General features: G+C 38.5%; 1 protein-coding gene across 3 annotated transcripts in view; it reads right to left on the bottom strand.

Annotated features, from left to right (window-relative positions):
- Positions 1 to 11795, bottom strand: part of LOC130550506 (protein unc-13 homolog A-like) — an 82269-nt gene extending 70474 nt beyond the window's left edge. Inside the window, exons 1-6 of one of the 3 annotated variants that reach the window (XM_057327989.1) lie at positions 11286 to 11795; positions 8822 to 8945; positions 4958 to 5014; positions 4783 to 4863; positions 4541 to 4688; positions 4251 to 4307 (exon numbers count right to left, since the gene is read on the bottom strand). In XM_057327989.1, the coding sequence (XP_057183972.1) occupies positions 4251 to 4307; positions 4541 to 4688; positions 4783 to 4863; positions 4958 to 5014; positions 8822 to 8945; positions 11286 to 11347 (529 nt within the window). In that variant the 5' untranslated portion in view covers positions 11348 to 11795. The remainder of the gene's footprint in view (positions 1 to 4250; positions 4308 to 4540; positions 4689 to 4782; positions 4864 to 4957; positions 5015 to 8821; positions 8946 to 11285) is intronic. The other 2 variants (XM_057327986.1, XM_057327987.1) reach the window with 2 other exon arrangements.
- Between the last annotated feature and the right edge of the window lie 2643 nt (positions 11796 to 14438).

Below are 14438 nucleotides of genomic sequence, written 5' to 3'. Positions count from 1 at the left end.
AGACCCTATACCTACAAATCTACTGAAAGAGATGCTCCCAGAAATTATAGATCCTCTTCTTGGTATTATTAACTCATCTCTGACATTAGGACATGTGCCTAAAGCATATAAGGTGGCTGTTATAAGGCCCCTTGTCAAAAAACCCCAACTCGACCCTAGAGAACTAAGGAACTACAGGCCTATATCGAATCTACCTTTCATATCTAAAGTTCTGGAAAAAGTAGTTTCAACTCAATTATGCTCCTTCCTCCAAAGGAATGACATCAATGAAGAATTCCAGTCTGGATTTAGAGCATGTCACAGTACAGAGACTGCTTTGATCAGAGTTACAAATGATCTGCTATTGGCGTCTGACCGAGGTTGTATCTCGTTATTGGTGCTGCTAGACCTTAGTGCTGCATTCGATACCATTGACCACAGCACACTCCTACATAGACTCGAAAATTATGTCGGCATTAAGGGAATAGCTTTGAAATGGTTTAAATCTTATTTATCCGACCGTTTTCAATTTGTAGCAATAAACAATGAGGTGTCACGCAAATCGCAAGTCCAGTACGGTGTACCACAGGGCTCAGTCTTAGGGCCTCTGCTCTTCGCATTATACATGCTACCTCTAGGAGATATAATAAAGCGACACGGAGTTAGCTTTCACTGTTATGCTGATGATACTCAACTTTATATTTCCTCGAAGCCTCATGAAACACAGCAGTTCCATCGAATAATGGAATGCATAGTCGATATAAAAAACTGGATGAGTAACAACTTTTTATTACTGAACTCGGACAAAACGGAAGTGTTACTTATTGGACCGAAAACTGCTATAAGTAACAACCAAGAATACTGTTTAACTATTGACGGATGTTCCATAAAACCCTCGTCGTCAGCAAAGAATCTTGGCGTTCTATTCGATAGTAATCTGTCATTTGAGAGCCACGTCGCCAACACCTGTAAAATTGCGTTTTTCCATTTTAAGAATATATCTAAACTACGTCATATGCTGTCAATCTCAGATGCAGAGAAGTTAATTCATGCATTCATGACATCAAGACTAGATTACTGTAATGCACTGTTAGGTGGTTGCCCTGCAGGCTTATTACAAAAACTCCAATTGGTCCAAAACGCGGCAGCTCGAGTTCTTACACGTACAAAAAAGTATGAACATATTAGCCCGGTTCTGTCAACCTTGCACTGGTTACCTATAAAGCATCGCGTTAACTTTAAAATCTTGCTTATTACCTATAAAGCCTTACATGGTTTAGCTCCTCAGTACTTGAATGAACTCCTTTTGTATTACAGTCCTTCACGTGCATTACGCTCTCAGGCGTCCTGTCAGTTGGTAATACCTAGAATTTCAAAATCAAGTGCAGGTGGTAGATCCTTTTCCTATCTAGCGCCTAAACTTTGGAATAGTCTTCCCTGCACTGTCCGGGAGGCAGACACACTCTGTCAGTTTAAATCTAGACTAAAGACGCATCTTTTTAATCTTGCATACACTACTCTTCCATAATATAAATCTTCAGAGGGTTTAGGCTGCATTAGTTAGATCAACCGGAACCAAAAACACAACTGATGTACTTGTTGCATCAAAGAGTACAGAACAGTACTCTACTCTCAGCCAGTCTTGTCTCATTGTTCCAAGGTTACCACAGCGAGCAGGATGCAGTTCATGGCCTGACCTGATGGTAGAGCGGAGAATGGGAAGTGGGGACCTGACAAGAGCTGAGATGATAGAGCTGGATAAAGAAGGACGCGGTCTCTTGACATGTCTTCACCACAAAATTTCAAATGCTATTAGATTATTAATGATAATCTTAAACTATAATTTATTTTATTATTAAGTTTATTTATTTTATTTAGCCTTGTTGTGCAAGTTCTCTGGAGCTTGTGCAGAGGCAGCAGCTTTTGCCAGAGGGGAACTGGAATCCCCTGGTTGGGCCTGGGTTCTCCTGAGGTTTTTTTTCTCGATTAGAGTTTTGGGTTCCTCGCCACCGTTTGCATACTGTTTTTGCACTATCTGCCTGACCGGGGGGGCTGCTTTAGAATCTTAAAGTTTTACTTAATTAATATTGCATATAGGAATTTATTATCTGTTATATTTGACCTGTGCTTCTCTCTCCTTTATCCTAAATGTGTGCTCTCACTGAGCGTGTGTGTGTGTGCGTACTTGTCTGTGTACGTACGTGTGTGTGTGTGGTGTGTGTGTGTGTGTGTGCGTGCGCATCCGTGTGTGTGTGTGTCTCTGTGTCTGTGTGTGTTGGTGCGTGTTGTGTGTGTGGAGTGTTTTGTGTGTGGGTGTGTCTGTCTTCTGTGTTTTCAACCTTTTCTTGTTTTTGCAGGTACAACTTTGATTGTTTTGCTTGTAGTCAATGTGTCTCATGTACAGCTGCTTTGTAACAATGAAAATTGTAAAAGCGCTATATAAATAAAGTTGAGTTGAGTATAATATCTATATTGGTTAGATCAGCTCTGTGAGATAAAATCAAGTATTAATCAATATTATATTGAGAATTGTGGCACCCCTAGTATTTAAGTGCATTAGCAGAAAGCAATCGAATATGGTGGTGTTATGCCCGCCCCTCTTCCGGTCTCCAGTGACTGTAAGTTCAGCCGTTCCTGTCAATTCTCTTGGGAGTTGCATCGAGCGCTCGAACGCTTGTAGGTAGGATTGCTATCGCAATGCTATATTTGGGGTTAGATTTTTCTTAGTGGAATCAGTGTTTTCTAATGTGTTTTTAGTGGAACATTTATGAAGGCATCCTAACATCTAGATGTTTGTTCGCCTGTGGATCTGAGTATGTGACTTAGTTATTTCTTTACTGTATATTTAATCTAATGAGTTTCTTATTCATTGGTATGTTTTGTTTGCAGCCTCCCGCAGCTCACGTGGTGACGGCGGGTCGCGCTGCTGTTTTTTTCTTTCCCAGTTTTGTCTATTATCTTTTGTTGTAATTTATGTTATGATTGTGTTTTCATTTTGTTATTTCTGCTTTGAGGTTTTCATGAAATCAGTTAGCACCAGCCGTATAAGGCTGAGTTGGTAGCGCGTCCTTTTCTCCGCAATATTGACATTGTTGTTTAATTTTGGGCTTGTGGCCAGAATGAGGTAGGACGCTGAATACCATTATCAACTAATGTTGTCATTTACTGAATGGTTTTCCTTTTGTTGTGATTTACTGAATTGTTTTCCTTTTTTTGTCCATTTTGTTTTTCATGTATTGAGTGAGTGATTAATATTTGAATTGGACCTACTAATTTCTTTTATTCTTTTCTTTCTAGTTTGAACCAAGGCTGAGTGTGCTGCGGGGGAGGCTAGTCACGTGGGTGGAGAAAACCGTTGTGAGTTTGAAGCACCAGGTTGTGAGCACCTCTTACTATTGTTTGCTGTGCACATGTGTGTGGTTAAGCACGATTCCTTTCAGCTAGTTTGCCACCCCTGAGGTAAGCTTTAGCCTTTATTTTCTTTTTGTGTAATAAAAGTTTTTCTTTGTTAAATGCGACTACACGTCTCTGTCTTTTCACTGTACCACCAAACCTGTGTCCCTTTCTTTTATTGCATTTCCTTGGGTGCAAATCCCAGGGTGGCGTAGTCATTATCTAAATCTAGCCAAAGAATACTTCCTCCGGTCACTAAACTTAGTGTTCGTTTATGGTTATAGTGTGAACGTCATTAAACTGGCTATATATTTCTCTGTTTACTATTACAATAATTAAAAAGCTTTTTTTCATATTAATCACCAAAGCTCTCCTACAGCTTGTCAGACTGGTTTGTTTGTCATACACAATGGCGGTCATTCACGGGGCACATAAAATCGGCGTTATGATTGGTCAGATCGACTGTCAATCAAACTGCTTGCGAAGGGTCAATTGAAGGACACCCTGTTAAAAGTCCTTTAAAAATTTAAAACAGCAGAACATACATTTTTTAAATATTACTGAAACAATCAAACTTTAAGTCATTTTTAGTTTTTAATATTTATGGTAAATCTTTAGTCATGTATATATCATATAATATATAGTCATATATTATATTCATAAGTTTTAGTTAAGTTTTTATTATTTCCAGTTAATAATTTTATTGCCTCTTCTCAAAATTATTTAAGTTTATTTCACACTTTAAATACGTTTTTTAAATAATATTAAAAGATTACATTTGATTTCAATGAGCATAATAGTTTCAGTTAATGATAATAACTCTCTTTTTTATGTAGTTGAATGTTATCACATGAATATAACTGAGGTGAGACACAAACCTTTCTCTGGATAAACATCTTCACTGTTGGTGTAGCGTACACCTTTACCTCCATGAACTACAGACAGAAGAAAACATGAATGATTCATGACACATACATGTACGTATGAGCTCTCATAGTCTCAAAGTGTCTCTGGAAAGTCCTAAGGAGAATAACAACAGACATACGGTAATAATAACACAAAGTGTGTGTGTGTGTGTGTGTGTGTGCGCGTGTACGTGTGCGTGTGAGCGCGTGTGTATGTGTGCGTGTACGTGCATTTGCGTGTACGCGTGCATGTGTGTGTGTACCCTGAGTGTGCTGGGACAGAACAAATTTCCTGATGAGTTTGTCGGTGGCTTGTGTGTAGAGAGAGAGAGCGTAACGCAGAGACTGCAGGTCTGGACTCTTCTCCAAAAACGTCTTTTTCAAGCCCACACCACCAGCATGAAAGTATTGCTGTTACACACACAGTCAAAAACACACAACATCAGTGTTTAACCAACAGAAACATGACAATCTGAATGGAGCTGATGTGTGTGTTTAATCTCACCTTTATAGTGTCCAGCGCCAGCTCAATGACAGCACACTGTTTAGGGGTCAGAGCCTTTGCCTCCTCTCGCACCATGTGCTCCTGAATACAAACATCAGTGGTTACACAACGGTGTCATCATCTGAGCACAGAGATGTTTAATGAAAACAGTGTTTCTGATGGGAATAACACACACCTTCAATTTAGAGAGCTGACCCAACTCCTTTGCAGCGTTAAAGATGAGCTGTGTTCCCTACAGAGAAAGAGAGAGACAACACCTTATTACAAATAAACAAAACTCTGATCTGTTAGTTCATTGAAAACATGTCCAGGTCACATTTCATCCCAGAATTGTGCTTTTCTATGATTTTACGATGGGTCTGAATGTGTTTCTTTTGATTTTGGGGTGAAACATGAGGCGGGCGAGTCTCTCTGATCGTCAGCCACATTGCTGGATCACACAGTTACAGTGTGATTGGACAGAGAAACAGGAAGTGAAGGACAGAAACAGGAAGCACAGACTAAGCGTTCATTGATGGGAACGAGCTGACGTGCATCATGCTAGAGTTACAGAGAGAGAGAGAGACGAGAGTAGTGAGTGATGTTGTGATAGGATAACAGGTTCAGACTCATTACACAAAAAAGGGAAAAAACACACACGCACACACACACACTTTTTTCTCACAAATTTATACTTACAATCATCTGATGAAGAGGAGAATGGTGATGAAAAACAGAAAATCAGTGAAGAATGAAAATAACACAACACACACATACACAATATAACACATGACACTCATACAGATTCACTGTATAAATGGCATGGTGTTTGTGTGTGTGGTGGGGGGAGAGTCGGTGATAATATATGCTGACATGTCCAGGGCCGGTCCTCCCTATAAGCAAACTAAATGGCTGCTTAGGGCCTTGCCGCCACTAGGGGGCCCTGACTAAACGCAACATTGTAATATAAAAATTTCAATACCATTTCAAAATGCAACAGATGTTTTATACATCCAATGAAATTGCAGAGAAAGATGAAAGCAACGCCCACTATTTTTCTCATTAGAAATTCCATTTCACTCGGAAATGCATCAAAATACGGAAGCAAAAACGATCGCAACTTCCGGTTCACGGGGACTTTAACGTTGAAAGAGTGCTGTGCAACACACGACACACTGTAAGTGACTAAAAACTTTCAATATTCGACAACTGTTTAGTGTTTAATGATAGAAATGTCGAACATTCCGTCAGTTTACTGATGCAAATGACAAAATGCTGATTTAGATGAAAAATATGTAATTTACGTGATTTGTGTAATTATAATTATATAATTAATTAGGTAATTTGCCATTTTATTTGGGATAAGGTTAAGAATAATTGTGTGCATATTGTAAATTAATTTAATGGTTAACAAGTAAATACACCAAATAAAAAAATAAAAAAGATTAAAACATCCTCAAGGGCTGTGTGGCTTTAAAAGGGGGTTAATGGGTTATGATTAAAATAAAATCTTTGCAAATAGTTAAATGCACTCAACAATAAATTTCAAAACCTCTGTATGGTTTGTGCTCAAAATGTAAAGGAACAGTTCACCTAAAATTGGAAGTAATGAAATTATCAAATGTTTTGACAATCATAAAACACTTGTAATGCAAGGTTTATGTGTTTTTGTTTTTATGACATTCCTACATCCCAAACACAGCTACAACTAATAGAATTGGGTGTGTTAGGTTTAAAGTGTTCGTGCAAATAATCAAACATTGATAATAGTCGATTGTATTGGGGACACAGGGGGACCCCCAAATAAAATTCTGCTTCGGGCCGTAAAGGTTTGAGCCGCCCTGGTGCAGACCATACATGTCACCATGGTAACATGGTGATCAATAGTACATACACCTGCTGAAACCACACCCACATGATGACTGAAGACTGCATAGCATTAAACGATCTGTGCATTTAATTTAATTTATTACAATTAATATTCAATGAAATATGAATATAAATTAAATACAGAGATGGGAAGTAACGAAGTACAAATACTTCGTTACTGTACTTAAGTAGATTTTTCTGGTATCAGTACTTTACTCCACTATTTATTTTTCTGACGACTTTTTACTTTCACTTCTTACATTTTTACGCAAATACCTGTACTTTCTACTTCTTACATTTTTAAACCAGGCTCGTTACTTTAGTTTCTGTATTTGATGCACAATCAATATTATTTCTTGTCATTGCGTGACTTTTTCAACCTAATGATAGGTCTGCCTAAAAGCCGAAGCGCTGTGTGAGGTGGCCACTAGCCAATCAAATGTAAGAAGGCGGGAGTTACTGTTTACAGAGCAAAGCGGTGACCAATCAAATCAAAGAAGACGGAGTAACTGTTCTCAGATCTCGAGCGTGATATTCTGCATCATGTGGTGACTCGTGAATGGTAGGGTTTTTTAGCGCGAAAGGACCAGATTTTAAATATGTAATTTAGCTATTTAGCTATTCGCATGTTCTACAAACATATACTTCACGAAAGATGTACTGTAGTTCTGTCAGAAGTTAAGGCAGCTCGTTAAGGTAAGCGCATTATTGTTGCTGTTGTTCATTAGTATGTATGAATTGCATGTTTTTTGCTATCGTGGTGTGTGCGTTAAGTTCATGAACGAGTGAAAAATACCTGCTCATTGCGTTGCTTTCGATGAACTAATTATAGTGGGCACTTTTGCACAAAAATGCGCTAATTTCCTGATTGCCATTTGAAGTGGTTTCTGGACATATCCTATTAGTCTTATTTTCTAATTTTCTTAATGCATTTGCCTTGTTTGATCTGTTTGATCTATTTTCCTGATTTTTATTATATTTTTTCATCTTGTCATGATTATAATTATAAGGAAATAAAAAACGATCCTTATCAACGTTGATTGACATTGCAATAAAATACTATCACATTATTTTGGAAGTTAAAATTTTGGGCTGGTTTTTGTTGGAGTGAGTAGGTTTTAGTGAGCCTTTGGGCTGGAAATCATCCACCTAATCTAGCAACACTGACATCAGTTTTAATTTTGAACCAGTGTAACGTACAATGTAAGAGGCTAAACATTTAATATTTTAAAGCGAGGCATAATTTCAATAAATGTGTTTAACCAATCGAGAAAAACAGTAATGGTTACCAAGTAAATTGACTTGCCTAATTAATTATCTCTTTATTTCTTAGTTTTCTCTTTTTGACAAGATCTCTCAAGTGTCTACAACCTTTGTATAATGTTATGTCCATGACCGGTCTGTGCTTAAAATTTAAAGGGACAGCTGATCTAAAATTGAAAGCAGTGAAATTCTGTTATAAAATGTTTTGACAATCACAGTACCAAACAGTCATTTCCTGGCTATTACGCATCGCAGACAAAGCCTAGTAGTCTAAGAAGCTGCCACGGACCAAGGCGGAAGGCAACACAAAGAATAGCTAAAATTATGGTTGAGAACTTGAGACAAAAGGAATTCTGTCACAATTATTATCAATACGCTTGTCCTTTAGGCTCTTATCTTACATCATAATTGTATTATAAATTTGTGTTTTTTTCCACTACCTAGGTAGTGGCAAATAGATTTATTCCATCAGTCTTTTTTATGCTTGTGTTCTACATAATGGTAGTTCAGTTGTGAGGTATGAGCGTGACTCTAAAACAGGTAGTAGTATTGGCTACTTTTTACTTAAGTACATTTTAGAGCCCATACTTTATACTTTTACTTGAGTAAACACGTTTAGTCAGTACTTCAACTTTTACTTGAGTACTTTTAAACATGAGTATCTGTACTTCTACTTAAGTAAAGGATGTGTGTACTTTTGCCATCTCTGATTAAATAAAATAAATTGTTTTTATAACCAAACACAGACCGGTTGAATCAAGACCAGGTTCTTTGTGTTATTCAACATATTGTAATTTTTTAATATATACAATGTATTATTCTATTTATTTTCAAATATGTATTAAACGTTTTCCTATGACAGTTCATATATAGAAGAATATATTTTCTTTGCGTAAGGGAACACACACACCCACCCACCCACACACACCGTTTGGTCGGTCAGCGGCGGTAAGACAATGGTTTTCTCCATTGTGTTCATGACCAGCTTCCACAGCTCCTTCAGAACCCGCTTTAGAACCGTCTTCTCACAGATCTTAGCGAACAGAGTTAAACTGAAAGAGAAGAAACATAAACATCAGATCTGATCAGGAGCCTGTAAATGATAAATAAATATCCATGCTTGGATGTAGTCGGCACCTGTTTTTGATAAATTAGCAATGTAATAAACAAAAAATGTGTGTTTTAAAAGTTTGTTACTGTGTATGAAACCGCTCACTCCTTCACTATTCCCCATACAGCGAATGCTACATAGCCCACTATATGGGGAAGAAGTTAATGAAAATGAGTGAACGATTTCGGACACTAACGTTATATAACCTGCGTCTGACAATTCTGTCGCGGACATTCGATATTACGGTTATAATGCACCTGTGTGGCTTCATGGATTGTTTAATAAAATGGTAAAGTTAAATTTCTCCTTATTTGTCACGTTTTTGTATTCGTTTTTAATAAAGAGAACAAAACAACTGTTTGCCATGTTTATTAACTTTAACGTTTATTACGTTTAATAAAAGTATTTAATATATTTCAAATAAAGCACCACTGTCTTTAACATTCATTTTAATCTGTTTATTCTCAGAAACACGAAAATAACTGTCAACAAGAACAAACACAAGTGTACAAACGTGTCATGTATGGCGTTATTATAATGACAAATGTCGCGAGCGCATTATTACAAGGCGAGAGCGCATTCTTGTCATACGAGCGCACGAATCTCTCCGCTCGCACGCCGATTTCCTTTGCTCGTGCACAAAACTGGACGCGCGCTTTCAACTATACGCTGCTCTCTTATGAATTGTCTCTCCTCACGCTCAGTGAGCGTGTGCGCACTCAAAATGCGTTCCGTGCGTCCACGAATCCTTCGGTACTCTTGCTCTCGAGAGGTGTCTGCGTGTTACAGGCATTATAGGCTGTCAAAAGTAGTCAACCAATCTGGATAGGCTTCACGGGGCCAATGAAAATGCGACCTCTTAACTACAGTAGGCCTAATTGTTAAAAATGCTTTGATGAAGAGTTGTTTTCGTGTTCTTTTCTACAAAAGTGTCATGTTAATGTGTAATTCTTGTAAAATAGTATATTGTAAATTGCTGAGTTTCATTCTTATAAAATCTTTAATATATAAATCTTTTAATGAGTGGATTCTTGCGTGTGGGGGCACCATGAGGTCTTAATACGCCTCTGGATCCACCACGTTCTCAGGTAACAATTTTAATATATTTGATGCAACATTATTCAAATGTATATTATAAATGAACGGTAAGGGAGCGTTTGGTATATTGCATAGAAGTTCAGTTGTGTGCCCTGAACTTCTGGAACACTGAATGCAGAACACTTACAGTTGTCTGTCTGCAAACGCATTAAATGCATAACCAAATAGGTATAGAATATTATATGATATTTCAAATGCTCCAGTGCTATTATTGTTTTGATATGTACCGTTACTTGTAGTAAATATTATTTTAGAATAAAGCTAACTTAAGACACCAATCTAAATTGTTCGGTAATCAATTTAGTACTATTTTGACAATATTATGTTTAGTGTAGGACATGCATGAGGACCACATGAACTTGAGGGTGTTGGCCTGTTTTGTCTGAATAACATGGTAGTTAACTGATGTTATATGTAGCCTACAAAGCATCCTAATGCCCCGTTCATTTCTAATACACACTTTGACTAATAATGTTGCATCAAATATATTAATATTGTTACCTGAGAACGTGGTGGATCCATCTCGCTTCGTTGAAAACGTCGAGTCACTTTCAACCAATAAGATGCCATGTAAGAGGTCGCGTTTTCATTGGCCCGCCGTGGAAGCCTATCCCTGATTGGTTGACTACTTTTGACAGCCTATAATGCCTGGAACACACAGGAGGACCTCTCGAGAGCAAGAGTACCAAAAGATTCGTGGACGCACGGAACGCATTTTGAGTGCGCACACGCTCAGTTGAAAGCGCGCGTCCAGTTTTGTGCACGAGCAAAGGAAATCGGCGTGCGAGCGGAGAGATTCGCGCGCTCGTATGACAAGAATGCGCTCTCGCCTTGTAATAATGCGCTCGCGACATTTGTCATTATAATAACGCCATAGTCATGTCCTCGGTCTGATCAGGTTGATTCTGTTGTCGTTTTCTTGTGTGTGTGTGTGTGTGTGTGTGTTTACATTCCCCATGTGCGCGTCTCTGCCTCACCCCCTTGTTATCTCATTCATTTACCCTTATTTAGGTTCTCCGGCCTCTCATCTAGTTCTCACCTGTTTCCCGTTAGGTAATCGCTTACGCCCTTGTGTGTGTGTGTGTGTGTTTACATTCCCCATGTGCGCGTCTCTGCCTCACCCCCTTGTTATCTCATTCATTTACCCTTATTTAGGTTCTCCGGCCTCTCATCTAGTTCTCACCTGTTTCCCGTTAGGTAATCGCTTACGCCCTCTACTTTAGCTCCCAGTGGTCTCTTGTCCATTGTCAGATCGTTGCGTGTAATAGCGCCTCGTTTGACTTCTTGTACTTATATTCTAAGCATTAGTCGAGTCTTAGTCTTGTCAGAGTCCTGTCTTAGTTCAGTCCCGATTCTATTTACTCCAACGATCTCATAGTTTGACTCCAACGCTAGTCTCCTGTCTTCCCTGCTATCTCTTTTGCATCTCTCCATGGCTCACCTGCCGGCGTCCCCGACGCCCAACCAGCCTCTTTGCCAGAGAACCATCGACCTCTTGCTGCCTGCTGCCTCACTGCAGCGGACTCCCCACAGCGTGGAATCTTGGGCTCTCCGCTCGGATCTCCCTATCTACCCCGGGCTTCACTGGCGGCTGCATATCTGTCCGGCTAGCTAGCTACAGACCCATTGCTCTACTCTACAGCTGGCTTCTCCTCGCTGCAGCGCTGAGGTTCACCAGACGTTGCGTCGACAGGAATATTTGCTCATTGACTTTCTAAAGTGTGTTCTCTGGCTTAATAAAGGCTTGTTTGGTTTTTCCCGCACTTGAGTTCGTTCTCGTTCATGACAAACGTGCATTCGTGACATTAACGGTCACTCTCTTCCAGCTGATTCTAATCAAGCGGTCGTCGAATGTTGTATCATGGGAAAAACACTCAAAATCAGAGTGCATTCTGGGTAAAAAAGTGCACGAATGTAGGGAATTAAGTAGTTCGCTCAGGTTTCGGACACAACTACAAAACGGCGGACACCCGATATAGATATGGCGCGATTTTAGTCTCATTAATTATTCACGCGTAAAACACACATGCGTAAACAGTTTCACATGAATAGAACCTAATTTACAAGCACAAAGTAAAAATATACATTTACAAAAAGCAACTCAAGTGCGTAAAACAAAACTATTTTCTCAAAGTACGTTTTGCAAACATAGAACTGTGCACAAATATTTCGAAAGTTTAAAATGTACACGTTTATCGTGTTACGTGAATGTGCAAATCGTCACTCACGTGTGAATCGTCTTGGATGTGTGTGTGTGTGTGTGTCCCAGCCAACATTTTTTTGTGGGCTTGAGGCATCGGCCCCAAGTGGGTTTGTCCACGGGTTCCATGTCGGCCCTATGTGAATTAGCCCATATGAATACGTAGAATCTGAGTGGGGCCCATGTGGGACCCAAGTGGGCAACATGCATAAGCCCCATATTGGTCCCACCTTGTAAAACCCATGTGGATTAAACCAAGGCCCTGTATGTTTAATGGAGGAGCCCTGCATAGTGTATACTTGAGTGGTTCTAGATTATGTTTTTTGAGGTTTCCTACCTGGACAGTACAATTTTTGTTATTGCTAAATTGTAATTGACCTTTTCCATTCTTATGCTCTACCAAATACAATCCAATTTTTACTGATTAAATGATAACTGCAGCATTTGGATGTTGCTTTCTTAGACGTTAGTCTTCAAAATGAATAATCTACTACTTTACATTTGCCTGTACATCATAAACATAATAGGTGTATTCTGAAAATGAAAAACACATGGATGTTCAAAATCAAATTTATTATAATTTCTGATCCTTAACACAGAATATTTAACTCAACCTTAAAAACAGTCTTAAATGTTAAATTCATTAAAAATAGTTTGATAGATTTCAGATTAGAAAGGGTACTTTAAACTCAACTGAACAAAAAAATATTTTGAACGCTTAAACTGCTGACAGTCTGATGTTTTGTGCCAGACTGCGTTAAGGGCTCTTTTTCCACCCCTGTCTCGTGCTCCAGTGGTTTCAGTCCACACCTGTAACAGAAGAACACAAATACAGTTATTTGATATGTCCAGCATCACATAGTTTACAGCACAAATGAGTACTCTACATGCTATCAATTTAATGTCAAACAATTAAAAAATGCATCACCTCACAATAACAGATTTATTAGTTGACAAGTACAGTATATACTACATACTCTTATGAACAATCTGTTATGTGTAGTCTGCATAATGAAGGCAAAGATGCTGCATCTATGTGCAGATCAATCATTTAACCCCCCTGGGGTCCGAGTGGGTTTTAAATCCTGGAGAAATTTTGTCATGTACTGAGATTTGTGCTTTTTAGTAATGCACCCATATTTTAATACATTGTTATAAGTGGTGGGACATTTTCACGTCGTGCTGTCAATCACTCTCTGGTAACATTACGCTGAGAACCCTCAAAGGTTTTTCATTTATAATTAGCACTGCACGAACCAGAAATATCACGCAAACAAAGCAAATACAACAAATCCGTGTTATATAATGTACATTGTCAGTAAAAAAACAAAGTTCTTGAAGAACACATTAACGTATTTAAAATGTAATGGGAACTAGCATTCTAGCACTACACAGGCTGCAGACAACGATAGCGCGGGCTGCATAAATCTGGTCTCAGAACAGATTACAATTTATGTCCTAACGTTACATCGTTTCTGACATCAGCCTTTTGAGCTTCAGACGTCTGAGGAATTAAAAAGAATGGCATTAAATATCGTAAATTAGTGTCACTCGTCATAGGCTGTGGTAAAGTCAATTCAATTTTACCTCAGGTGGAAAAATACTGCGGTCAAGCAAGCCGCGGTTTGAAAATACACGGTCAAGCCAGCCGCTGTTTAGGTTCAGATGCGCGCTTATTGAGTGGTTTACGGTACATTACAGGAACACCGCTTGTAAAGCTTTATTTAAATGTAGATGATCCGCGTCTCTTGTCAATAACATATTTCTTGTTTTACGTTTAGAATATCTCGTTTTTGTCGTAATTTATGCAGGTTTTTTTCTCCGAATGTTTTCATTATGATTGCTGTAACGTTATGTGAAACCAATGTCTCTGTCTGTATCTTAAATATGTGACCCTGGACAACAAAACCAGTCTTATGGGTCAATTTTTCGAAATTGAGATTTTTACATCACCTGAAAGCTGAATAAATAAACTTTCTATAGATATATGAGTTGTTAGAATATGACAATATCTGGCTGAGATACAACCGTTTAAAACTCTGGAATCTGAGAGCGCAAAAAAATCAAAATATTGAGAAAATTGCCTTTGAAGTTGTTAATCAGGGGCACTGTGGCAGACCATCCACTCACAAAAAT

The sequence above is a fragment of the Triplophysa rosa genome, unplaced genomic scaffold, assembly GCF_024868665.1.
Source record: "Triplophysa rosa unplaced genomic scaffold, Trosa_1v2 scaffold34_ERROPOS2810744, whole genome shotgun sequence".
In the NCBI taxonomy this organism is placed as follows: Eukaryota; Metazoa; Chordata; class Actinopteri; order Cypriniformes; family Nemacheilidae; genus Triplophysa; species Triplophysa rosa.
This window is presented reverse-complemented; position numbering and strand designations above follow the sequence as displayed.